The sequence below is a fragment of the Muscardinus avellanarius genome (genome assembly GCF_963383645.1).
Source record: "Muscardinus avellanarius genome assembly, chromosome: 18".
NCBI classification, from domain to species: Eukaryota; Metazoa; Chordata; class Mammalia; order Rodentia; family Gliridae; genus Muscardinus; species Muscardinus avellanarius.
Window position 1 is genome coordinate 44,200,355 of NC_137804.1, and position 22,116 is coordinate 44,222,470.

General features: G+C 59.2%; 3 protein-coding genes across 3 annotated transcripts; 1 reads left to right on the top strand and 2 right to left on the bottom strand.

Moving 5' to 3' along the window:
- Window positions 1–4,448: 4,448 nt before the first annotated feature.
- NDUFA7 (NADH:ubiquinone oxidoreductase subunit A7) lies at window positions 4,449–10,246 on the bottom strand (the record flags this gene model as incomplete). Its single annotated transcript, XM_080715845.1, has 4 exons — window positions 10,184–10,246; window positions 9,773–9,822; window positions 6,817–6,966; window positions 4,449–4,545 (listed from the first exon to the last, which is right to left on the bottom strand). Exons 1-4 carry the CDS (start codon window positions 10,232–10,234, stop codon window positions 4,449–4,451), a joined length of 348 nt encoding a protein of 115 aa, XP_080571971.1. The 5' UTR covers window positions 10,235–10,246.
- Window positions 10,247–10,386: 140 nt separating this feature from the next.
- On the top strand, window positions 10,387–11,376 carry RPS28 (ribosomal protein S28). Its single transcript, XM_080715287.1, has 4 exons — window positions 10,387–10,443; window positions 10,536–10,583; window positions 11,058–11,187; window positions 11,306–11,376. The coding sequence occupies exons 1-3, from the start codon at window positions 10,405–10,407 to the stop codon at window positions 11,178–11,180; spliced, it is 210 nt and encodes a 69-aa protein (XP_080571413.1). The 5' UTR covers window positions 10,387–10,404; the 3' UTR covers window positions 11,181–11,187; window positions 11,306–11,376.
- A 708-nt stretch (window positions 11,377–12,084) lies between these two features.
- KANK3 (KN motif and ankyrin repeat domains 3) lies at window positions 12,085–21,129 on the bottom strand (the record flags this gene model as incomplete). Its single annotated transcript, XM_080715457.1, has 9 exons — window positions 12,085–12,195; window positions 12,762–12,860; window positions 12,939–13,139; window positions 13,216–13,355; window positions 17,560–17,776; window positions 17,856–18,000; window positions 18,279–18,440; window positions 18,531–19,659; window positions 21,096–21,129. 9 exons carry the CDS (start codon window positions 21,127–21,129, stop codon window positions 12,085–12,087), a joined length of 2,238 nt encoding a protein of 745 aa, XP_080571583.1.
- Window positions 21,130–22,116: the final 987 nt, after the last annotated feature.

The window sequence follows — 22,116 nt, forward strand, 5'->3', positions numbered from 1 at the left end:
CCGGCCGCTGCGCTGGGGCCGCCGCCGGCGCTCTTATCCCGCGCACGCGCACGCGCACGCGGGGCGGGCGGGGCGGGGCGGGGCCGGCCGTAAGTGCCGGAGTAGAGGGGCACGCAGGCCGTGCCCGTTCTGCCCTCTGCAGGCTCTGGCGATGGCTTGAGCCCAGCCCGAGTTAGGAACTCTGGGGAGAGGGGATGCGCGCCTGCCTGGGTACTCGCAGCGCCCCGCGCCGCACGCACGCGGCCGCAAAAGGAATCGCCTGATAGCCCTTAGCGAGTGACAGCCGCTCCCCTCGGCCGCCCATCCTCCGCCGCCTCCCTCCACGCCGCCAGTGAACGGGTGTTATGCTTGACTTCATTACTTGGGTTTACTGTCGGATTTACTGGCTGGGATGCCAGTCCCCGAGGGCAAGGACGCCGCGTTGCTCGTTGCTGTGCCCTTCATACCTGCACGTGGTAGGCTCGTAATATTTGATGACCTTGGTGGGCGTGGTGGTCCAGCCCAGTAATCCCAGTACTGGGGAGGCTGAGACAAAAGGACCACAGGTTTGAGGTCAGCCTCGGCAACTTAGTGAGACCCTGTTTCGAAATAAAAACTGAGCTGGATGTAGTGGGGCACGCTTGTAATCCCAGTACTTGGGATCGCAGGCGTAATGAGACCCTATTTCCATTAAGAAATAAAATCGGAGCCGGGCGTGGTGGCGCACGCTTGTAATCCCAGCATTTGGGAGGCTGAGACCGGAGGATTGCAGTTCGAGGGCAGACCCAGCTATTTAATGAGGCCCTCTGCAACTTAGTGAAAAAGAAAAGAAATAAAATCAGGCTAGGGGTGTAGCTTGGAGGTAGAATGCCCAATCCCAACCCCCAGTACCAAATACTACTAATGACTAAGAGGGCTGGGAGTGTAGTTCAGACACAGAATGTCCTTCAGCTCAATCCCCAGTATTTAAATAAATAAAACTTTGGTGAATGAGCTGGGCTGAGTGCGGCCTGCCTGCAAAAGCCCAGCTGCTAGGGAGGCTGAGCAGGAGGCTGGCCTTGGCAACTTCAAGAGACCCTGCTTCAAAATGCAAAGTGAGAAGGACTGGGGGTCCGGTCCAGTGGGGGACACCGGGCTCAGCCCCCAGCGTAAAGTGCTTAGTGACCAGAGCCTGAAGCGGGGCTCCTGGCTCTGTCCTGGACTCCGTGCTCCGCCTCCCTGCCTTGTTTAGTCTTCTAGACCCTAGGGAAGGGGATTCTGACATCCTCCTGGGGGGAAGAACCGGCGGTAGGCAGCCTTGGCTCTCCCTGGGACAGGGTGCTTCCTCTCCTCTCCTACAGTGATGGCGGGTCCCTCCGCCCTGCCTTCGAGGACAGCGCTGACTCCCTTGGGCCTGACTGTGGGTGTGCTGCCCGTTTCCCTGCAGGCCATATCCGCATTGGTTTTCCAGAAGCGGTTTTAATTGCAGGTTAATGACGTGCGGTTTTTGTAATAGCCTTCCTGATTGGGGGGGGGGGGGAGGAAGTAGGCAAGGACTCAGAGGCTGCTGATGGGAGGGGTCCCAGCGCGCCCGCCCGGGGAGGGGGCCTTCCTGCCTTTGAGGCTCAGGGTCTTGGCAGCGGGGGTGTCTGGGGACCCAGGGGCTGTAGGAGTGTTCTCCGCATTCATTAGTGCCCCAGGTGCAGGGCAGCTCGGTGACCCCGAGGGGATTCTTGGGCCTGCCAAGACATCTCACAGAATGTCTCCAGGAATGAGTTGAAATCGTGGAAAGAAAGAGTCCAAGCGGGCGCAGTGTCGCACGCTTGTCATCCCAGCGTTCAGGAGGCTGAGAAAAGAGGATCCCAGTTTGTGGACAGCCTCAGCTACTTAGTGAGGCCCTCTGCAACTCAGTGAGACCCTGCTTCAAAATAAAGAATAAAAATAGGGATGGGAGTGTAGCTCGGAGGTAGAATGCCCCGTGGTTCCATCCATCCCCAGTACCAAAACAAAAACAAAAACAAAAACAAAAACAAAAAACCCAACAACTAAAAAACATTAAAAATAATCCACCGGGTGTGGTGGCGCAAGTTTGCAATCCACCTGCGTGTGAGACGGAGACAGGAGGATCACATAGGTTCGAAGCCAGCCGCCCTGGCTTAAGAGACTGTTTTCAAATAAAAATATAAAAAATAGCCGGGCATGGTGGCGCACGCTTGTAATCCCCGCGCTTGGGAGGCGGAGACAGGAGGATCGCGCAGTTTCGAAGCCAGCCGCGCGCTGGCTTAGGAGACCCTGTTTCCAAAATGAAAATGTAAAAATAGGTCTGGGAGTGTAGCCCGGAGGTAGAAGGGCTTCCAGGAACCACAGTACCACCAAAAAAAAAAAAAAAAAAAAAAAAAAAAAAAAAAAAAAAAGGGTCTGGGAGTGTAGCCTGGAAGTAGAAGGGTTTCCAGGAATGCCAGTACCACCAAAAATAAATAAATTAAAATAAATTTAAAAAAATAAAGAATCTAGAAGCCAGACACAGCGGCCAAGTCTGTAAGCCCAGTACTTGGGAGCTGAGAAGGCAGGACCACAGGTTTGAAGTCAGTCTCAGTAATTTAGCAATGCCCTCAGCAACCTAAGTAAGGCCGTGTTTCATTTTTTTTTTTCCCGGGTCTGGGGATGGAACCCAGAGCATTCGACCTCCGAGCTACAGCCCCTGCCCTATTTTTCATTCTTTATTTTGAAACCAGGTCTCAGAGTTGCACAGGGCCTCACTACATAGCTGAGGCTGTCTGTGAACCCCGATCCTCCGGTCTCAGACTCCCAAATGCTGGGATTACAAGCATGCACTACTACGCCCGGCTCATAAAACCGTGTTTCAAAATTTAAAAATCAATACAAAGGGCTGAGGTGTAGCTCAGATGTAACACTCCCCTGGGTTTACTCTCCAGTATCAAGAAAAGAAAAAGAAAGGGAAGAGGGGGCTGGGATTGTGGCTTTGATCTTATTCTGATTCACCCTTGGCACCAAGCAGAAGCCCAGTCCTCCCGGAAGCCGCAGCTCCGGGCTTGTCAATCTGTAACATCCGTGCTGGGTCTGGCCTGGGAAGGCGGCCTTTCTCCCCTGCATTGAGCTCCCAGGGGCCCACAGTTCCAACACGGGCACAGGTCCAGACTCTGCAGCCATTGGGGCGTCCCGCCAGCCCTCCCCGCCAGCGCGGCTTTGGCCCGGTTCCTGGGCAGCCTCCTCCAGGCTCCACAGGACGCAGGATGGCTGCCTTCCTCTCTGGTGAACTCTGCCTTGCCCCTCAGGCCCTAGCATAAAGGTTTCTGGCTCACAGAGGAATTTCCTAACCCCCCACCCCCAGGGGCATCCTTTTTTTCTGTTTGGGAAGGAGGGGAGTATTGGGAATGGAACCCAGAGGCATTCAACTCCAAGCTCACCCCCAGCCCAATTTTATTTATTTATTTTGCCGTACTGGGGGGTGGAACCCAGGGGCATTCGACCTCCGAGCTACACCCCAGCCCTGTTTTTTATTTTGAAACCGGGTCTCACTGAGTTGCAGAGGGCCTCACTAAGTTGCTGAGGCTGTCCACAAACCGCGATCCTCAGGTCTCAGCTCCCAAATGCTGGGATTACAAGCTGCGCCACCACGCCGGGCTATCCCAGACCTATTTTTTATTCTTTATTTTGAAACAGGGTCTCATTGAGTTGCACAGGGCCTAAGTAACTGAGGCTGCCTGCGAACTGTGATCCTCCGGTCTCAGCCTCCCGAATGCTGAGATTACGAATGTGGGCCACCACGCCTGGCTTTATTTTTATTTTGAAACAAGGTCTCACTAGGTTGAGTCTCACTACGTGCTGAAGCTGTCCTTGAACCCTCCATCCTCCTGTCTCCGCCTCCCACAGGGACCACATGGGCTCCTGCCCAGCTTTCTGGTGTTTATTTAGACAGGGTCCCCGAGTTGCGGATGCTGGTCTCAAATCTGTGGTCCTCCCGTCTCAGCCTCCCAAGCGTTGGGATGACAGCCACGCGCCACCACGTCCTGCAAGGCGAGACTTCGAGGCCGCCCTTGCTGTCCTCGTGTTCACACTGGGTGCGCGGTGGCCGGGAAGGCCAGAGAATGTCCACAGGCGCGGCAGCCGGTGCTCTGGAGGGAGCGGTCTGTGCTCTGCCACCTTTGTACAATTCCCTCCCACCAGCCTCGTGGCCAGTGCCACGATCACCCCGAGGTCCTGGAAGCCAACCTCCAGGAAGGGCCACCCACTCCCACCACGCACGCACCCCGAGCTTAGGGAGCGCCCGCCGCACGTCACCCCCAAACCCGAGCCAGCTGGGGTGCTGGGACATCACTCGGCAGCTCCAGCAGGGCCCGGGAGAGGATCACCTGAGGCAAGCCCGCCCCTTACTTAAGAAGAAGGAAGAACGAAGTTACGTGAACTGGTGTATTTTCCATAAGTCAGGTCACATCCTCCAGGAGCCCAGGCGGACACGGCCGGGCGGGTCACAGGTAGGGCTGGTCCTGGGACAGCTCCCACCTCCTCATGGGGGGCGCGGGCGTCACGGCCCTCTTCTCGAGGGCTGCGGCGGGCGTGGCCGAGCTGCGGAGGGGCGGCTTCGGTTAGGGCGGCGTCCAGGGCTGCCAGCTGCCAGCCATCAGGCTGACACGCCAGACCCCTCTGGGCCCGAGGGGCAGCGGATGCTGGGAGCCCCTGGCCTGTCACGCTGTGCTGGAAAAGGGCCATGCCACCCGGAAACAGCGTCTCCCTCCCTCTGGCTCTGAGCCAGCTGAGGGTGGGTGGTAGGGCTTCCCACCCTCAGGTGCCTGGAAGGAGCAGAGGAGGCAGGAGCCAGGCAGCCTGTCTCTGCGGCTGTGCCAGCAGGCCCCGCTCCCACCGCCAGCCTTTCTCCCCATCCGACAGGAGGAAAGCAAGGCCCAGGAAGGCTGCGAGAAGCCAGGTGACAGGAGGATCGCAGGGCAGGGCCGGCCTCAGAAACAGAGACGCTCGGCATCTAGTGAGACCCGGTTTCCAAAGCAAAATCAGAAAGCGGCCGGGCATGTGTGTAGTCCCAGGACTTGGGAGGCTAATAGTGAGACCTGTTTCGAAATAAAATAAGGTTGGCAGCGTAGCTCAGAGGCAGAATGCTCTGGGTTCAATCCCTAGTCTCACACACACACACACACACACACACACACACACACACACACACACGGGCTGAGGGTGTAGCCTCACAAGTTGCTGAGGCTGCTGGGGAACCTGCCATCCTCCTGCCTCAGCCTCCCAGGTACTGGGATTATGGCATGTGCTACCACGGTCGGCATCAATTTTTCTTGTTTGGAAACAGGGTCTCTTGAGGTTGCTGAGAGCCTCACTAAGTTACCGAGGCTGCCCTCAAAATTGCAATCCTCCTGTCTCAGCCTTCCAAGTACTGGGATTACAAGTCTGATTATTCTCTTCTCTGTGGCACTGGGGATTGAACCCAGGGGCCTTCTACTTCTGAGTGCCAGATTTTTTATTATTCTGAAACAAGGTCTCACTAAATTGTAGAGGGTCTTCATGGCTGAGGCTGGCCTTGAACTATGAGCCCCCAGTCTCAGCTTCCCAAGTACTGGGATTATAGGTCTGTGCTACCGCACCCAATTTAACGAGAAACAGGTTCTCATTAAATTGCTGAGACTTCCCTCAAATTTGTGACCCTCCTATCTCAGCCTCCCAAGCACTGGGATTACAGGTGTGCACCTCCACACCTGGCTCCTTATTTATTTTTGTGGTACCACCACGTCCAGCTCCAAGTAGGTTTATACCCTCTCCTCTCTCTCTTGTTTCAAAATAAAAAAAGAATAGGGCTGGGGGGTAGCTCAGAGGTAGAATGCCCTTGGATGCAATCCCCAGTACCACTTAAAAAAGAAAAAAGAATAAGACAGGGCTGGGCTGCTCAGAGGTGAACGCCCCTGGGTTCCATCCCCAGCTACCCCCACACACACTGTGAAGAAGCCGCGTGGAGCTGGCAGTGCCTGATGGTGCGTAAGGCGGGTCCACCCAACACGCAGAGCGTCCACTGAGGGACCTCAAGTTTATACAGTTCTCTCTCTCTCATACTAGGGATGGAACCCAGGGGCACTTTACCTCTGAGCTACGACCCCAGTCCTATTGTGTTTTTTATTTTGAAACAGGGTCTCACTAAGTTACCAAGGCTGGCCGCGACCCTGCGATCCTCCAGCCTCAGCCTCCCAAGTTCTGGGATGACAGATGTGCACCGCGGCGCCCGCTCCTTGGCCCTATGAGGACCCTGCACTTTGTCTACTACGACCACTGACCAAGGCGCAGCACCTGCCGTGGGCCAGGCCGCATTAGGGGAGTTCTGGGAGTCCACTGGCACGGTGCCTCACGCCGCAGACGCTCCGAGTGCTGGGTGGGACCTGCCTCACGCACCAGGCAAGCGCTGCCCTGTGGAGCCGCCCCAGCTCCACACGGCTTCTTCACAGTGTGTGTGTGTGTGTGTGTGTGTGTGAGAGAGAGAGAGAGAGAGAGAGAGAGAGAGAGAGAGAGAGTGTGTGTGTGTGTGTGTGTGTGTGTGAGGTTACTGGGGACGGAACCCAGGGGCATTCACCTCTGAGCTACAACCAAGCCTATTTTATTCTTTTTCTTTTTTTTTTAAATGGTACTGGAGATTGCTCCCAGGGGCATTCTACTGCTGAGCTACCCCCAGCCCTATTCTATTTTATTTTGAAACAGGGTCGCACTAGGTTGATGAGGCTCACTCCTGGCTGAGCCTGCTCTGGGACCTGGGATGCTCCAGCCCCATCCTCGGTGCGGTCGTGAAGGCCCTCCCTTGCGGGGTCCTGGGCCGGCGAGGCGGGCGGTCCTCACCTCTCTGCCGTCCTGCCGGATACCAGTGCCTTCTGCGAGGACATGACCACGGAGGGGGGCCCGGCTTCCCGGCGGCCGTCGCGAGTGCAGTAGTAATTGTTGGAGAGCTTGTGGCTGGGGCCCACGGGGAGCTTGGGAGGAGGCTGGGTCCTGAGGGAAAAGAACATTGGCCCTGATGCCAACCACAGCCCTTCCCTCTGCCCCCAACCCAGTTTCGAGATGCAGGCTCGCCCGCTGCAGGGACACTGCAGGCCTGTTGGGGCCTGGGGAGGGGCTTGGAGGCCGGAAGCAGGGGCTGCAGGCCAGGCCAAGGCTGGCCTCACCCACGATCCCTCTGGTACGAAGGACTCTGTGAGGTTCTCAGGTAAGGGGCCTCCTCCACACAGGTGAGGTGGACAGCTGGCGCTTGTGCTACAACCCCAGCAGCCCCGTGTCCCAGCCATGCTCCCTGAGCCAGTAGCCCAGCTTTGAAGGACCTGGGTTCCCGCCAGGGCAGGAACTCTTGGAAGAACCCTGCTAGGATCAAACACACCTTGCCCCTGGAGCCCACCCAGCACTGCGTTTCCTGCCGCCCTGTGATCTGGCGCCAGCATTCCCTGTGGAGGGGCGATCCTTGGCTTGGGCTAAACTCTGGGCTGAGTTTACCAGAAGCCTGACCCCTAAAAAGGAAATGTTAAATTCCAAACAAAGGGGAGCTTCCCAGAGAAAGAGGGAGAGGGCAAAGATGGGGAGGAATCGTAAAAGATCTGGAGTTTACCTAGCCACATTTGTTAAATAACTTTTTTGTCTGGTAACTGTTTTGCCATGATTTAAGTTTTCCTTTAAATGAGGGGAAAAAAGAAGTGGTTGTATTTTAAGATGAAAAATACAAATATTAACATTAAGTAAACTTCTGAAGTAAACTTCAAATGCCCCTGGCGATTGAACCCAGGGGTACTCTACCTCCACGCTACACTTTCAGCCCTATTTTATTTTTATTTTGAAACAGTCTCACTAGGTTGGTGATTTAAGTCTCACTACTTGCTGAAGCTGTCCCCAAACCTGCGATCCTCCTATGTTAGCCTCCCAGGTACTAGGATTACCTGGCTTGAGGTAAATTTTTAAAAAATATAATAAGCAATGTATTATGGGACAGAATTCACTCAAGGAATGCAAAGATAACTCACTCTACCTACTCCAAAACCTAAAAGAATAAGTCAAGAAAAAAAATATAATTTGCCCACTGCAAGAACTCAAGTAAATCACTAGATGGAGCTACCATCCTAAGAAGTTAAACTTTTCCAAGACCGTTAACTGACCACCAACTGCTAACAAAAGAGCTCTGCGAAACTGGCCTACGTGGACTCAATCAGCGCATGAGGATTCGTATAAATTTGGCTATCTGAATGTGCTTTCCTTTCCTTCACGATAACCCTCATGACCGCCTGGCCCTCGGGCTGCACATCCACCCTGGGGCCGCGGCGTGTGCCTGCCTGCCCCGCACACGCGCCTCCCTCCCGGCCGTCACCCTCGGCCTGGCGCGGTGGTCCCTGGGTGCGTTCTCCCCCTAATATCCGGTTCCTCCCTCATTTTCGTAACTCAAGCGTCCATCCTGGAAGAGCCCTTTGCCGAGCCGGGCAGCTTCCGCTAGCCTTTTGCCTTCCTGGCATTTCAGAACAATGGGGCCTTCTGTGTTTATTTCCCTACTGTGACTCCCTAGAAGGTGAGCACCAAGAAAGACATGTACGAGTTCTTCTTGTTCACACAGGTAGCCTCAAGCTGAGGACACCGCCGGGGCTTAGAAACACGTAACCCAGTACTTGGCCGCTGAAACCGGAGGATCCCAGGGTTGGGGCCAGCCTCAGGAACGCTCCAAGAGCTGCTTCAAAATAAAAAGAGCTGGGGGAGGCGGGTGCAGTGCTGCACACTTGTAATCCCAGCGTTTGGGAGGACGGAGTTCGCAGACAGCCTCAGCTACTACTTAATGAGGCCCTCTGCAACTCAGTGAGACCCTGTTTCAAAATAAAGAATAAAAAATTGGGGCTGGGGGTGTGGCTTGGAGGTAGAATGCCCCTGAGTTTCATCCCCAGTACTGCAAAAAAAAAAAAAAAAGAGAGAGCTGGGGGTGTAGCTCAGAGGCCAAACACTTTGGGTTCAATCTTCAGCACCGCTAAAAAACTGAAATCAGGACCCATTGGCTTTCAAACCTTCAGCTGTCAAGCCGGACAGGCGTGGTGGGGCACTTGTAATCCCTGCGCTTGGGAGGCGGAGACAGGAGGATCACGCAGGTTTGAAGCCAGCCGCGCTGGCTTAAGAGACACTGTTTCCAATTTTTAAAAAAGCATAAAAATAGGTCTGAGAGTGTAGCCCGGAGGTAGAAGGGTTTCCAGGAACCCCAGTACCACCCAAAACAAACACACAAACTTCCAGCTGTCATTTTTCGAGCTTTTTTTTTTTTTTTTTTTGCGGGTCTGGGGATGGAACCCAGGAGCATTCGACCTCCGAGCTACACCCCCGGCCCTATTTTTTGTTCTTTACTTTGAAAAAGGGTCTCATTGAGTTGCGGAGGGCCTCACTAAGTGGCTAAGGCTGGCTTTGAACTGCGATGCTCCAGTCTCAGCCTCCCGAATGCTGGGATCACAAGCGTGCCCAGCTTTCTCAAGCTTCTCAGTGACTCCTGACAGATGATGTGAGCCCTCTGCATCTTGTGTCTCTTGTTGTTTAATCTGTCATTGCGATCAGCCGGCAGAGACACACTGAGGAATAAAAATGCACTCAGGATTCCGACCCAGAACGCACGCCCAGCCTGGCTGTTGCACAGGAGCCGGCTCCAGGGCCCCGCCAGGTTTAACGTGCACGCCTGCCTCCCGGCCCGGCAGGCGGCTGGGGACAGGCTCCCGGCCCGGCGCTGCAGGGGTCTAAAGGAGTACGGGTTTTGCTTTTGGTGGAGGCGGGCAGCGCGCAGGGGGCTGCTCACCGCTTGGCGATCTCCTGGTAGCGCAGCTGCAGCTTCGCCTGCAAGTCGTGCTGTGGGAGGAGGAGAGGGGAGATCAGCCGGCGGGGCACCCAGACAGGGAGCTCAGCCGGCGGGGCACCCCAGAAAGGAAAGGACGAGGAAAGCACGGCCCCATGAATGGACCCGGGACAGCAGGGGCCGAGCAGTCGAGGACGGGTCCTGCCCGGCAAGGAAGTCTAGGGCCACGAGACCCGAGGCCAGAGACCCCAGTGTCTCCCGGCAAGATGCCGGGAAGGAGACGGGCGCCCCGGCTAGCGGGGTCACACAGCGATGGCGCCCGCAGACCCCGCTTCGCAGGGGGGCGAGGAGCGGGGCAGGCCGGGGCGCCCGAAGCCCACGCCCCCTCCGCGCGGCGCGTCCGGCCCCGCGCACCCCGGACGCCCAGTTCCGCAGCTTCTGGATCAGGCGGGTGGCGGACGCCATCTTGACTCCGCGCTGAAGGACGCCGTGACGTCTCTGGCGCGGGGGCTGCTGGGAAAGCGCGCGGCGCGATCTCGCGAGAGAGCGAGTGGGCGGGACTACCGGCGGGTATAAAAGGCCTGGCCGGAACACGTGACTCCTCTCCCCGCCGCCGCCGCCGCCGCGCCGCCATCATGGACACGAGTCGTGTGCAGCCCATCAAGCTGGCCAGGGTGAGGTTGGGGCCCGAAGGCGGGCGCGGGGGAGTGGAGGGCGGGCGTGGGGGATCCCGAAGGCCGGTCTCACTGTGGGCTCTCCCCGCCAGGTCACCAAGGTGCTGGGCAGGACCGGCTCCCAGGGACAGTGCACGCAGGTGAGCGGGCGGGGGCGCTGGGACCACTTCCTGGGGCCTGCGCTCGAATGTGGGCCCCTAGGTGGCCCGGGCCCACCAGGTGGGATCTGGGACCCACTTCCCCTTTGCCCCGGGGCTCCAACACCCTGCCAGGGTATCGTTGGGATCCGGTGTTATCCACTTGTCTTTTTCGGTACTGGGAATTAAACTCCATGGAGAGCTTTACCCCCTTATTTTTTACTTCTTTTGCCCAGAAATAGAGTCTTGTTAGGTTGCCGAGAGTCTGGCGAAGTTGCCGAGGCTAGGGACCCTCCGGTCTCAGCAACCCAAGTACTGGGATTCCAGGCGTGCGCCCTGGCACGCGGCGTGAAGTGAACTTTTTAGTTATCCCGGGGCTTTTCCTGACACGTTCTCCTGAATCCACATCTCTTTCCCTCCCCCACGGTGACGATCCATGACCTGCCTTGATTGATTGGCTGTTGCTGCGGCTCCTAGGTGCGCGTGGAATTTATGGACGACACCAGCCGCTCCATCATCCGCAACGTGAAAGGCCCGGTGCGCGAGGGCGACGTGCTAACTTTACTGGAATCGGAGCGAGAGGCCCGGCGGCTGCGCTGAACTTGCGGTGGGTACAGAGGGGGCCCCTTGCCAAGCCTGCGGGGGCACAGAGGACCTGTAGACTGGCTATGGGAAGGTTGGAGCTACTGCGGGCCTGCCTGCACTCACTCTTGGTCTGTTTACAGGGCCCTGGGTACCACGTCCATCTTGGCCCACGGATGACCTGCAGTTGTTGAATAAAAGCGTTTGTATGTAAGCTCCAGTTCTGCGTCGTCCACTAGGGTGTCTCCTGGTCCTTTCCTGTCTGGCCACCGACCTTCAGTTTGGGAACCTTCAGGGGCGTTGGTTTTCTGTCTCGTGTCCCTTGGGATGGAGCCCAGAAGCGCCCTGCCTTTGAGCTGTACCCTGTTCAACCTAGGGACGTTCTGCCCCCGAACTTTTTTTTGTAGTACTGGGGGGTGGAACCCAGGGGCTTTTTACCTCTGGGCTATACTCCCAGACCTATTTCCTATTTTATTTGGAAACAGGGTCTCACTAAATTGCCGAGAGCCTCACTGAGTAGCTGAGGCTGGCTTAGAATCTGTGCGATCCTCCTGTCTCAGCCTCCAAAACGCGGGGATAACAGGCGTGCGCCACTACGCCCGGATCCCGCCGAACTTTTATTTTTCTGTTTTTGAAACGGGGTCTTACTAGGTTGCTGCGTGTCTTGCTACGTTGCTGAGGCTGTCCTCAAACCTGCCCTTCTCCTGCCTTGGTACAAGGATTGCAGGTGTGCCCACCCCCCAGGCAAAATGTGCAAGCTTTGTAGAAATGTTTTATTGAGAGCAAGTTATGGGGAGTGGGTGGACTCTGTCACTCTTGGGATGACAGTGGGTGCTGAGCCGGCTGAGGAAGCCCTGGTCTTCTGGTTCCGAGGCTGAGGCGGGGGCACCTATCCTGGTCCGGGTGTGCTGTGCCAGGCAGCTCACTGGGGCCGCGGGTCCCCTCTGTCATGGCTGCCGTCTCCTTCACCCGCCGTGGCTGGGGCAGGGTCTGGGGGTGGCGGGCTCGGGGGAGAGGCAGGGGACGGGTCCTGCTGCGGGAGGCAGTGTGCTTTGATTCACCCACCGGGCTCAAGGGCGCTGGGCCTCAGGAGGCCCCTAGGCGCCTTCCTGTTGCTGTGAGGGCCGCCTGGCTGTCTCCTGGGAGTGGTCTGTCCCCAGACCCTCTGCTGCTGCTGGACCCGTCAAGCACTGCGCCCTCCCGTGCCGTTCCTGGGTCCACAGGGCTCTGTCCCCCTTGCTATGTTTTGCTGGGGATTGAGCCAAGGTGTTCTGCCCCTGAGCTATACTCAGCCCCGCTTATGGTGAACTTTGAGACCGTCTTGCCAAGTTGAGGCTGGCTGCAGTCCTCTTGCCTCTCCTCCCAAGTCCTGGGATAGGGGCCTGCGCCACCATCTTGGTATTCCCCTTTGGTATGATGTGGTGTGATCCTCTGGGGCAGGTAGCAGGAGCCTCCCCCACACGTTTCCCTGTAATCTTGGCCAGGCCAGATCCACCATCTGACCTGGATCTCGAGTATGTGTCTGCCTCTAGACAGGCCCTGCTGTTCCCCAAGCCGGACTTGGGGCAGGCTGGGGGGGGGCTACCTCCTAGTGCTCACCTGGGAAGTAGGCTGGCCGGAGCTCAGGTGTGCTTGCAGCAAGGCGGCCACCTCGTCCTGCTCGGCCTCCAGGGCGATGGCCAGGGCGCTGGTGCCCTCCTGCAGAGGGTGAAGGCGTCAGGTACCAAGCCACCATGCTCACCTGCCATGCCTGCCCCCCAACCCCCGGGCCCTCACGTTGTCCAGGATGGCCGGGTCGCAGCTGGGCTGGGCCAGCAGCAGGCGGACAGTGTCCAGCCGCCCGTACTCGCTGGCGCACATGAGTGCCGTGGCGCCGTCCGCGTCCTGCATGTTCACGTCGGCCCCGCACTCCAGCAGGGCGGCCACCATTTCCTGGCGGCCATGGCTGATGGCCAGCATGAGAGCCGTCTGCCCGGTCTGTGGGGCAGAAGGGGAGGGTCAGGGTATGCGTGGCTCCTGAGGGGCATCCTGGGCCGCAGCACCGTCCACACACCTGAGTGGCCTTGGCGTTGACGTCTCCTGTGCGGAAGAGTCTGCGGACCACAGCCATGTCCTCCCGCCCCGCGGAGGTGAGCGCGGCCAGCATGAGCGGCGAGTAGCCCGCGCGGTTCTGCCGGTTGACCTCGCAGACGCCTGTGGGCAGGGCAGCGTGAGACTGAACTCGCATCCCACCTGAGCTGCGTTCCCAGTTTTATTTTTGATTTATTTATTTATTTATTTTTTTTGGTGGTACTGGGGTTCCTGGAAGCCCTTCTACCTCCGGGCTACACTCCCAGACCTATTTTTACATTTTTATTTGGAAACAGGGTCTCCTAAGCCAGCGCGCGCGGCTGGCTTGGAACCTGCGTGATCCTCCTGTCTCTGCCTCCCAAGCGCGGGGATTACAAGCGTGCGCCACCACGCCCGGCCCAGTTTTATTTTGAAACAAGATCCCAGGAAATTGCGGAGGTTGGACTTGAGTCTGCGATTCTGTCGGACTCCTCTAAGTTCTGGGATTACAGGCGTGTTCCCTGACTACTTGTTTCAAAGTAAGCACTTCATGTTGGGGTCCTGTATCTTTTTTTTCCCATTTTGCAGTACTAGGAATTGAACCCACGGGCTTTCCACCTTCAAGTTATACTCCCAGCCCTTTTATTTATTTTCATTTGAAACGGTCTTGAGCCAGGAGGACTGCAGTAGTGTCCAGCCCTGGCTACTTACTGAGACCCTCTGCAACTTAAGAGTTGTTGCAGAGTTTTTTTGAAATAAAGGATAAGCCAGGCATGGTGGCACACACTTGTGATCCCCGCATTTGGGAGGCTCAAACCAGAGGATCGCAATCATGGACAGCCTCAGCTACTTACTGAGGCCCTCTTTCAAAATGAAGAATAAAAATCAGGGGAGGGGTGTAGGAAGGTCAAACGCCCTTGGTCCCATCCCCAGATCCGCAAAAAAATAAAGACTAAAAAGATAGGGCTGGGGGTGTAGCTTGGAGGTAAAATGCCCCTGGGCTCCACCCCTAGTACTGGGGGGGGATGGGTCTTACTGAGGCTGGCCTGGAACTTGGAATCCTGTCCTGTCCTCTCAGATGCCAGGGTTACAAATGTGTGTGTCCCCCCCCCCCCCGGGCGCAAAGTAGGTGCTTGAGCATCTGTCACCTGACTGCAGAAACATCTGGCCACCCTCTGCTGGTGGAGACTGGGCGAGGTGGGGCACACCCTGATCCCAGGATTGGGGGGGGGGTTGACAGGATCCTGTGTTCAAGGACAGCCTCAGCAGTTTAGTGAGGTTCTGTTTCAAGATGAATAAAGTAGGCCTGGGGTGCCCTCCCCTCGGGTACGATGCCCATCGGCAAAAGACTTGGCTCCAGGCTGATGGTGCGTGCGCAGTAATCTCAGTACCAGAGTGTCACAGGTCCAAAGCAAGACCCTGGGTCAAAAGACAAGCCCCACCCCCGGGCCCGGCGGCTGACACTTGTGATCCTGGGTCGTGGGCAGCCTAGGCTACTTGGGCCCTTTGCAGCTCAATGAGACACTTTGAAACCTGTGGGAGCCTCCCAAGTACTAGGATTACCAGTGTGCCACCGCACCCAGCCTGAGGCCCCTGATTTCTCCTAGTACTACCCAAAACAAAGAGTGGGAAGTCCCTGCTCCATGCCCGCGAGGGTGGTCTTACTGGGAAATCTGTGATCCCAGTAAAGGAGGCTGAGACAGGATTGCAGGTTCAAGGCCAACCTCAGCAATAGTGAGACTGAGCAACCTAGTGAGACCCTGTTTCAAAATAAAGGTCTGGGGCTGCACGCGGTGGTGCACGCTTGTAACCCCACACTTGGGAGGCAGAGATAGATTGTGCAGGTTTGAATCCAGTCTCGCTGGCTTAAGAGACCGTTTCCAAATTTAAAAAAATAGGTGTCTGGGAGTATACCCCAGAGGTAGAAGGGTTTCCAGGAACCCCAGTACCGCCAAAAAAAAATTTTTTTTAAAGTCTTGGGAGCCGTGTGTGGTGGGCACGCTTGTTATCCCCGCCCTTGGGAGGCTGAGACAGGAGGATGGCACGGGTTCGAAGCCAGCCTCAGCTACTTAGGCTCTCAGCAACCTAGTGAGACCCTGTTTCCAAGTAAAATATAAAAAAGGTCTGGGAGTATCGCCCGGAGGTAGAAAGCCTCTGGGTTCTACCCCCAGTACCACCAAAAAAAAAAAAAAAAAAAAAGGTCGTGGGGTGTCGCTTGGGGGTAGAATACCCCTGGATTCAACCTCCAGTACTCCCTCCAAAAAAGAGGTCTTCATGGTAGACTAATCCGTTTAGGACTGTCCTTACAGGGAACAGAAGGGCAGGGAGTAGTCAGCTGCCACAAGCCAGGGGGCACCAAGCATCTCCAACTAGCACCAGGAGCCAGAGAAGAAAGGACCGGTGTTCCCTCTGGTTCACCTCGGCTTCAGACTGCCGGCATCCTGGACAGAAATCATGTCTGTGGTGCTCTGGGCAGAGACAACCAAATTGGAGCTGCTTGCCCTTCCAGATGAGGTGCACGCTGCCCGTGTCCTGGGGTCGGTCTGTCGCCCTGGACCTCTTCACAGCCCACCATGCTGACGGGTGGAGGGCTTTTTATTTCCTCTTGTGGTATTATGGGTTATGTTTTATTTTGAAACGGTACCTCTGAGTTGCTAAACTGAGGCTGGCTGCAAATCTCAATCCTGCTGTCCCAACCCGAGTGCTGAGGTTCCGAGCGTGACCACCACGTCCAGCTGGGAGTGGCTATTAAATACCGTGTTCCCAAGAGGAGAGGAAGGATGCCCCTGGGTTCAACCCTAGTACTGCAGAAATCAAAAATAGGGTCTACGTTGCCTATGTTCAGCCCCCAGTTCCCCCATACACACAGCCTTAAGGTGAAAGGGGTCTGGGGGTGTAGCTCAGAGGTGGGGTGCTGGCCCAGCGTGCACAACGCCCTGTGCTGAGTCCCCAGCACTGCAGAGAGTAGCTTCCCTGAGAGAGAGAGAGAGAGAGAGAGAGAGAGTGTGTGTGTGTGTGTGTGTGTGTGTGTGTGTTGCTGGGAATGGAACCCAAGGTCATTCTACCCTGAGCTACATCCCATCCCTATTTTATTTTTTATTTGGAGAACCTTTATTTTTAAGTTGTTGAGAACCTTACTCAGTTGCTGAGGCTGGGCTCAAACCTGTGATCGATCCTCCTGTCTCAGCCTCCCAGGTAGCTGGGATTATAGATATGTAGGCATGTGCCACTGGGCCCAGTGACTACCCCACTTTTGTTTTTTTTGCGGGTCTGGGGATGGAACCCAGGGGCATTCTACCTCCGACCTACACCCCCTGCCCTATTTTTTAATTCTTTATTTTGAAACTGGGTCTTACTGAGTTGCAGAGGGCCTCACTAAGTAGCTGAGGCTGTCTGCAAACCACCATCCTCTGGTTTCAGCCTCCTGAATGCTGGGATTCCAAGTGCAGGCCACCACGCCCGGCTTACCCCACTGTTTTTGTGATCCTGGGGACTGAACCTTTAAGCTGCACCCCAGCTCTGATTTATTTTTCTGTTTTGAAACAGGGTCTCACTAAGTTGCAAAGGGCCTCACTAAGTAGCTGAGGCCGGCTGTGAACCCAGACTCCCTGTCTCAGCCTCCCGAGTGCTGAGTGCTAAGATTCCAAAGTGCACCACCATGCCTGGTTGTGTGTGTGTGTGTGTGTGTGTGTGTGTGCGCGCGCTCTCGTGCTGGGGATTGAACCCAGAGGCATTCTTTCTACTTTTGAGCTACACCCAGCCCAATATTATTTCCTACTTGGAGAACTGGCCTCACTAGGTTGCTGAGAGCCTAGCTCATTTCTCCTGGCTGGCTCCCAAGTGCCGGCTTATCTCATATGACTGCGGTGTATCTGCGCCCCGCCCCGCTCACGGCCGGACATCCGTGGACGAGCCGACTGAGCCAGCCAGAGGGCTCGCCTGGCGCGGCGAGGGTCCCGCCTGGCCACCGTGCCCGTAAGGATGGAGGATGGAGCCTGTGAGCGGGAAGTGGGGGCCGGCCAGGAAGAGGGGTCGTGGGGGGAGGTTACGGAGGGGACAGTTGTTGATGTCGCGGGGCAGGCCGGGCCACGGAGGGGAGTGGGAGGGTAACGACACAGGTGCACCGGGCTCTCGAGGCTCTCCCGGGATGCCAGAGCGCCGACCGACCGGGGGGGGGGGGGGGGAGCCGTCCTAGGGGGTAAGGAGTCGAGCTCCCGGGGAGGGAGGCCGCGCCCCCCATTTCGCAGACAGCGCGGGAGGATGGGGCAGAGCTGGGACCCAAGGCGGGCTGCCACCAACCCGCCCACCCAGGACCCCGCCTCCCGAAGGGCCAGGGCCCCCGTCTGACCCGTGTCCAGGAGCAGGCTGGAGATGGCCAGGTTCCCGTGGGACACGCTGTAGTGCAGCGCCGTGTTCCCGTTGCCGTCCGCCAGGTTCACCACGTGCGCCAGCATTCGGGGCCCCAGGCGCGCCAGGCCCCGCAGCACCGCGGCCACCGCCCCGGCCTCGGAGCGCCGCTGGCTGGACACGCGGAACCACTCCTGGGCCACGAGGCGCGCCGCGCTCTGCGGGGAGGCAGGCGAGAGGCTCGCGGGCGGGCCGGCGGGGCGCGGGCTGGGGCTCCCCGAAGGCCCCCCGACTCACGCCATCCCGCGCGGCGCCGCGGGGCCGGTCCAGCTGTCGCTGCAGCGCGGCGCACGCCTCCCGCAGGCGCGGGCTCAGCTCGGACCTGCGGAGGAGGCGCGGCTCGGGCGGGGCTTGGGGACTCGGGGTGGGGCGCGGGGCGGGGCTTGGGGACTCGGGGCGCGGTCAGGGGGCGGGGCTGGAGGCGCGGGGCGAGGCGGGGCTTGGGGACTCGGGGCGGGGCTGGAGGCTCGGGGCGGGGCTTGGGGACTCGGAGTGGGGCTTGGGGCGGGGCTGGAGGCTCGGGGCGGGGCTGGAGGCGCGGCTCGGGCGGGGCTGGGGGACTCGGGGTGGGGCTGGGGGCGGGGTGGAGGCGCGGCTCGGGGCGGGGCGCGGGGCTGAGGACAGGGTTCGGGGCGGTGGAGCCCGGGCTCCCGCGCTCACCTGCCCAGCGCCCCCGGGTCGGGGGCGTCCCCGCCGCTGGGGGGGCGAGGCGGGCCCGCGTCCGATCCCCCGCCGCTGTCCTCGGACCCCGAAGAGCTGCTGCTGGGGGGCTCGGCGCCGCCCTCGCCGTCGCTGTCGCCCTCGCTGGAGGAGCTCTCGTACCTGCAGGCAGGGGGCTCTGCTGAGTGGGCGGGGCGGGGCTGTCGAGCAGGCGCGGCCGCGCGGGACGCCCCCCCCGCGGGAGGCGCTCACTCTCCGTTGAGGACGCCCGCGAACTGCAGGCTCTTGGGTCCCGGGCTGGGCTGGGCGCCCGGCGCCCCGTCCCGCTTCTTCATGATGGACTTGAGGGTGCCTGGCGGGTCCCACGGGCGCCGGCTGGAGTCCGCGGCGGCGGCCGGGCAGGGCTGCGGCTCGGTCTGCGTGGCCGCCTCCGCGCGGGCCCACCGGGTCTGGGTGGCGGCGTCCTCCGCGGCGTCGCGGGCGCGCTCCAGCTCCCGCAGCCGCTCGCTCAGCCCGCGCTGGTGCTCCAGGCCGGCGGCGGGCCGCCCCAGCAGCGCCTCGGTCACCCACGCGTCCGCCTCGGCCGTCGGCGGCGCCGCCTCCACGCCGGCCTCCCGGGTCTCGGGCCGCGCCTGCGCGCCCGCCTCTCGGGTCGTGGGCTCGGCCGGGGGCGCCCCCTCGGGGGTGCCGTCCGCCCGGGGGCCGGCCCTGGCGCGGCCGCCGCGCTCCGACGTGGCCAGGCGCTCGGTGAGCCGCCGCAGCCGGGCGAGCTGGCCGGGCCGCGCCTCGGCCGCCCCGTCGGGCTCGGGCGCGGGCTCGGGCTGCGCGCCCCCGGCCAGCAGCTGCGCCCTCTCGGCCCGCAGCGCGCGCACCTGCTCCCGCAGCTCGGGCAGCGCGCGCACCTGCCCCTCCAGCTCGCGCATCTGCCGCAGCGCCGCGGCCATCTGCTCGCGGACCAGCTGCAGCTGCGCGGGGCCGGGCGAGGCGGGGGCCGGGGCCGGCGGCCGGGCGGGGGCGCGCTCGGGCTCCGGGGCCAGCTCCAGCCGCCGGCGGGTCTCCTGCAGCGTGCGCTCCACCCGCGGGTTGCGCCCCGAGGCGCGCGGCGAGAGCGGCCGCAGCGGCAGCGCCGGGGGGGGCCCGGGGGAGCGCGCGCCGTCGTCGCTGGCCAGGGACTCGCTGGACGTCCAGGCGCCGGGGCTGCGGGGCGCGCGGGGCCCCCGCGCGGGGGCTCGGCGGCCGGCCGGGCCGCGCTCCAGCTCCTCCACGTACTTGAGGAAGTCCAGGTCCAGGTGGAAGCCGTAGGGCGTCTCTACCGAGTAGGGCGAGCTCGGGCTGCGGGCGCCCCCGGCGGGCCCGGGGCACAGGCGAGGGGCGCCCAGGTCTGCGGGCGCGACAGGAGCGCGGGGTCAGGCCGGGACGGGGGGGGGGGCGTCCCCAGGGCCCCCCACGCCTGCCCTTGCGCACAGCGCGCCCAGGCTCGCGTGGCCCTCGGCACCCAAGCCCGCGGGCAGTCGCGGGTCTCCAGAGCGGCTCCTAGATGCCACCCACTCGTCTAGGCTCGGGAAGCAGCAGGGACAAGATAGGGATCCCTGTGCGCTCTAGGGGACAGACACACGACCGTCCGCGCGGCGATGGGCAGCAGTCCCGCCAGCCCAGGAGAGTTTCTGAGGGGTGAGACTTTGAAAGGTTTACTGTGGATGGAGGGGACTTCAGGGTTGAGCCCTTAGCCGGCATGGTGGCTCACGCTTGTAAACCCAATACTTGGGAAGCTGAGACAGGAGGACCACAGGGTCAAAGTAGCCTTAGCAGTTTAGTGAGACCTGTTTCTGGATAAGAAATAAAGTCTAGCAGGGTGTAGCTTGGAGGTAGAGTGGCTCTGGGTTCCATTAGCCAGTAGGAAAACAAAAAGGAAAAAGTTGTGCCCTCTCTGAGCATGGTGGAGCAAGGGAGGATTCCGGTCAAGGGCAGCCTGGGCTCCTTAGTGAGGCCCTTTGCAACGCAGTGAGACCCTGTTTCAAAATAAAGAATAAGGGCTGGGCGTGGAGGCGCACGCTTGTAATCCCAGCATTCGGGAGGCCGGGACCGGAGGATCGAAGTTTGCGGACAGCCTCAGCTACTTTAGTGAGACATTTTTTTTTTTTTTTTTTTTTTTTGGTGGTACTGGGGTTCCTGGAAGCCCTTCTCCCTCCGGGCTACACTCCCAGACCTATTTTATATTTTTGAAACAGGGTCTCTTAAGCCAGTGTGGCTGGCTTCGAACCTACGCGATCCTCCTGTCTCCGCCTCCCAAGCGCAGGGATTACAAGCGTGCACCACCACGCCCGGCTTTAGTGAGACCCTTTTTCAAAATAAAAAAATAGGGCAGGGGGTGCAGCTCAGAGGTACAATGCCCCTGGGTTCCATCCCTAGTGCCGTAAAAAAAAAAAAAAAAAGAATAAAAATAGGACTGAGGGTGTAGCTCAGAGATTCAGAGATAGAATGCCCTTGGGTTGCATCCCCACTACTGCAAAAATAATAAATAAGAGAAGGGCCCAAGAAGGAAGCGGCCCATGCGAAGGCCCCGGGGTGGACAGGCAGGGTCACAGAGCAATGGTGGATGAAGGACAGTGTCTGTCCGCACAAGCTCAAGATGGGGAAGGGAGAGCCGGAGAGATGGCCGAGGCGGCGCTGCGGGGACCTGGAGGACCCGGGCACTTGGGCTTGAGTTCTACTGTGACCGGTGCCGTGGTGGCTTCCTGCAGGCTGTGACATCGGCCAATAGACCTCTGGGAAGGGCCGCACAGTCCCGGCTCTGACACGTGTGATCCGTCTACTTACCGGGCAGGGTCTGATTCGGGGCAAACTGGGCCATGTTTCCTGGAACAGCTGCGAGGCACACCCTGAAAGAAGCCCCAGAGGTGAGGGTGGGCCCCCTCTCCCCCAGCGGCGCCTGTCCGCCTGTCCGTCCAGCCAGCCTCCCGGCCACCTCTGAGCTGGGGCAGGCACACAAGGGCAGGCGTTTCTCTACCGCCCTCCCCTCGAGCAAGACACAGGCTCTCCCCTTCCAACCCCCCTTTTCTTTTCTTGCGGGTACACCCCCAGCCCTATTTTTTTTATTCTTTATTTGGAAACAGGGTCTCACTGAGTTGCAAAGGGCCTCACTAAGCAGCTGAGGCTGGCCGTGATTCTCCTGTCTCAGCCTCCCAAATGCTGGGATTACAAGGGTGTGCCACCACGCCCGGCAACCCTATTTTTAATTTTTATTTTGAAACAGGCTCTCACTAAGTTGATGAGAGTCTCACTACTTGCTGAGGCTGCTCTCGAACCTGCGATCCTCCTGTCTCAGCCTCCCAAGTACCACCCCACTCCTGGCTAACACCACTGGATGTAATCCTCAGTACCACCAAAAAAAAAAAAAGCACAGGCTGGGGGTGGCTGGGCACGATGGTGCACACCATTACCTCAGTGCCTCAGGAGGCTGAGGCAGGAGGGTCACATGTTTTGAGGCCAGTCTTAGAAGACCCTGTCTCAAAATAAGTAAAAAAAAAAAAGAGCTGAGGGTGTAGCTCAGTGGTAGAGGTCCATTCCCCGGCATTGCCCCCAAAAACGCAGATGGAAAGGGGGCTTTGAAGAACCACACAAATCCCCACGGAAAAGGGGGAGGGGAGCAGCTCTCTGAAGCCCCCTGGCTGCTTAAAGGCTGTGCCACGCAGCCCTGCCGCGGGGCTCAGCGCTCACGCGTGACAGAGGACACCTGAGGGAGAGGAGCTCAGTCCGTGTGGGCTGGCCGCGCCCGAGAGCCTGCCCAGCGCCAGCCGGCCTCCTCCCCGCCTGCCCCAGGCCTCCAGCCTTTCCTGGT

Bases quoted from the DNA above. Each gene is read 5' to 3' on its own strand.
- RPS28 (XM_080715287.1), top strand. From the start codon at position 10,405: ATGGACACGAGTCGTGTGCAGCCCATCAAGCTGGCCAGG. The intron at 10,444-10,535 runs GTGAGGTTGGGG...TCTCCCCGCCAG, and splicing joins AGCCCATCAAGCTGGCCAGG to GTCACCAAGGTGCTGGGCAG. The intron at 10,584-11,057 runs GTGAGCGGGCGG...TGCGGCTCCTAG, and splicing joins CCCAGGGACAGTGCACGCAG to GTGCGCGTGGAATTTATGGA.